Source organism: Chaetura pelagica, unplaced genomic scaffold, assembly GCF_000747805.2.
Source record: "Chaetura pelagica isolate M959 unplaced genomic scaffold, ChaPel_1.0 scaffold729, whole genome shotgun sequence".
NCBI lineage: Eukaryota > Metazoa > Chordata > Aves > Apodiformes > Apodidae > Chaetura > Chaetura pelagica.
This window is the reverse complement of record NW_009954707.1, coordinates 218,524-221,616: the sequence shown is the minus strand read 5'-3', so window position 1 is coordinate 221,616 and position 3,093 is coordinate 218,524. Positions and strand designations below refer to the sequence as shown.

Here is a 3,093-nt window from a genome sequence, read left to right as displayed (position 1 = left end):
TAGGGAAGAAGGAGATGACCATCATCATCCCAATCGACCATCACCGTGAGTTTCTGAACAGCTTGGTGCCCACCTGCTGCCACCCTGCCCCACGGTGCCGGGACCGAACTGCCAGCTGCCCTGACCCCACAGTGGGGTGCCCTGCCCAGTGCTCCCCAGTGACTCTCCCTGCCCACAGGAGGCCTGTGGGCTGCAGCCACTGTCCCACAGGCTCCTCCAGCCCCGCTCTGTGCAGCTGATGGGGAGACGGCCTGCCAGGGGCAGCTTGAAAAACGGGGGAGCAGCAAACCAAGCCTGGCATGGGCTGGGGGCAGGGGCAGACACCCGCCCTGGTCGCTGCTGAAGGGACAGTTTTCTCCAGTGCTGGCACTAGGCAAAGCCGCTGCGGTGGCAGCGCCGCGCTCTGGCCGCGGAGGGTGCCCTGGGAGCAGGTTGGGGATGGCAGGGCAGGGACGCTCCTGGGGAGACCCGCTGGTGGGGCCCGGCTGTTGCACCGCTGCCAGCCCCGGCAAGAGGAGAGGGACCCCTCGCCCCAACACCTGCTCCTCCTCCTAGTCCCACGGAGGTGCCCACGGGCCCCAGGCACAGCTCCTGTCTGGGCAGTCACCGCGAGGCTGGCTGGTGTACAGAGTGAATAGTTTATTTTACACAACATAACAACACAGCGTTGTTGTTTCTGTACAGCATCTGCCTAAAAACAAAGGCAACACCATTGTCACGGAAAAGAAATGTACAGTCTGACTGTTTTAAAAAATATCATTTTACTGATTGATCCAGAAGTGGTTATTTGTTACCTTGGAGGAAATCTAATTTCCTTTATAAAAGGCTTTTTCTGTGAAAACTCTCTCTTTTGTTTTCTGCTACTGCAGAACCAGGAAGCCAGTCCTAGAGTAGGGAAGGCACTGGTGCTGTTTCATGCTTTTTTTCACCCCTTAATCTTTTTTTTTCCTTTTTTTTTTTTTTTTTTTTAATCTCTGAATGTTGCCTTCGGTTTTGATATTAACTGAATTCAAATGAAAAAAATAAACCCCTGTGTGCAGTGGGTGGCTTATACAGACCCCGGCATGAAAAAGCCATTAATCAGCAAGACAACAGTGGACTTCCAAATCCAGTTCCCCTGGAGAGGGAGTTTCACACAACGTTTGGTGTTTTGCTTTTCGTTAAAATAAAGATTAAAAAAAGAAAAAAAAGAAAAAAAAGAAAAAAATAATGAAAAAAAAAATAAAGCAGGTCACACAGTGCTTTCCAATATCCACTCAGAACTGGAGAAAGTTGCTTTTCCAGCGCCCAGGTCCGAGAGGCCTGGCTGGAGCAGCATCCCGTTCATGGACAGGCTGAGGATCTTACTTGGCTTGGGTTGTGCTCTTTTGTAGGTGGGGGCCCCTCGGGCCGAGTCGGGGGCACGGCTAGCTAGCTGCAGGGCAGTGGAGTTATTCCTGTTCGTGTTCTGGGACTCGATGCTGCCGGCAGCGTCGCTTTGCACCTCGCTGCTTGGCTTTGGCCCCGGCTTTCGCTTCGGCTTCTGGGAGCCAGAAGTGCTGGAAGTCCAGGCAGGAGGCAAAGCGGAGGTAGTGGTGGCCGAGTCCTGGCTGCAGCCGGTCTCCGGCACCGGCGTAGCGCCCTCGCTGGCAGCCTTGCAGCACGGGGTGCCCTCTTCGTGCCCCACAGCCTGCTTGGACAGGGACTGCGGCAGCGCACTGCTGCAGCCCTGCACCTGAGCCCCGTTCGTCTGCGAGTACACGTTGCTGACCTTGGTGGCCTTCTGCTGCCCGTTGTTGTTACACACCTTGTAGCGGATCATGAGGATGATGATGAACACAAGCACGGAGGCCACAATGATCCCACCAATGATGATAATCATGGTCCCACCCAGGAACTGGGACTGCATGAAGTGGCAGCGCACGTAATCCTGCTCGGTGGTGAACTGTGTGCAGCCCACCACCCGGGTGGCCGTCAGAGAGGTGATCCCGTCATCATAGATGGCCAGGACACACAGGTCATACGCAGTCCCAGCTGCCAGGTTGTTGACCAGGAAGCTTTTGCTTGTGGGAGGTATCATTCTGCAGGAGAAGGAAACCAGCGTGAATGAACCCAGCAGACCCACAGCCACCTCCCCATGTGCTGCAGCCTCTGGCCTTGGTGAGCAGCACCAGGGCTTAGCTCCTCCACTCCTGCTTCTGTTCCCAGAGCCCTGCTCACTGTCCCCACAAGACTGCTCACTGTCCCCACAGGACTGCTCACTGTCCACACAGCACTGCTGTCCCCACCGCACTGCTGCCAGCATTTGGTGCACTGGCAGTCACTGCCAAGCCCCCTGACACAGCTCAGCATAGCAGAGCCCCCGCTGCGAGTGGCCACGTCAAAAAAGTACAAGAAATTACCCAGCAAAGAGTTTGGAAGGGTGCAAGTGTTGCAGACAGCAGTGCAGTGCCCCTCTGCACTCACACTGATGCCACCCGAAAGCACTCCCAGGAATGTTTTTATGGACATTTTTCTCAGTGTTTTCATAAAGCTGAGAGCAGTAAGACCCATTTAACTCATCTAACTTAAAAACCTTTCTGTCCATCAGATTAGCTCAGAGGATTAGATGTCCGTTTGGATTACCTAAAAATAACACCATTCAAGGTAATTTCCCTACTTGTGAGTAGAAAATTGCACCAGTCTTTCCCAAGGCTCCCACCATCTGCTGGCACAGGCAGGGCTCTGCTCAGCTGGCTCCAGCAGAGGAGGCTGCCCAGGGCTGGGGGCTGCCCAGGGCCTGGGGCTGCCCAGAGCAAGGGGCTGCCCAGGGCTGGGGGCAGCAGGTCAGCACCAGGCAGGGTGGCAGGGCCTCGGTACCGACAGGCTGGGGCTGTCTTACCTGTAAACAAGGGAGTCATCGTAAGTACCATTGTACTGGATTTGGAACATACGTATCCCAGGTATATTCCTCTGAAAATTGAATTTCAGCAGAACAGTAGAGGATGTTGCTTCCGCAACAACCACCTTCTTATCTTGAGTGACTTTAGTATCCCCATTGCTACTGCTCGTGTTGGAACCCGACTTGGTGGAAGTGGAGATATCTGAGGAGCCCGGGTCGGGCTCGTGGATGTG

The 3,093-nt window shown here is 54.6% G+C and overlaps 1 protein-coding gene across 1 annotated transcript in view; it reads right to left on the bottom strand.

The window, feature by feature from the left end:
• Positions 1–1,231: 1,231 nt before the first annotated feature.
• LRFN1 (leucine rich repeat and fibronectin type III domain containing 1) overlaps positions 1,232–3,093 on the bottom strand; it is a 3,454-nt gene continuing 1,592 nt past the window's right edge. The window contains exons 2-3 of the mRNA XM_010005660.1: positions 2,861–3,093; positions 1,232–2,060 (exon numbers count right to left, since the gene is read on the bottom strand). Of these exons, the coding sequence (XP_010003962.1) occupies positions 1,232–2,060; positions 2,861–3,093 (1,062 nt within the window). The remainder of the gene's footprint in view (positions 2,061–2,860) is intronic.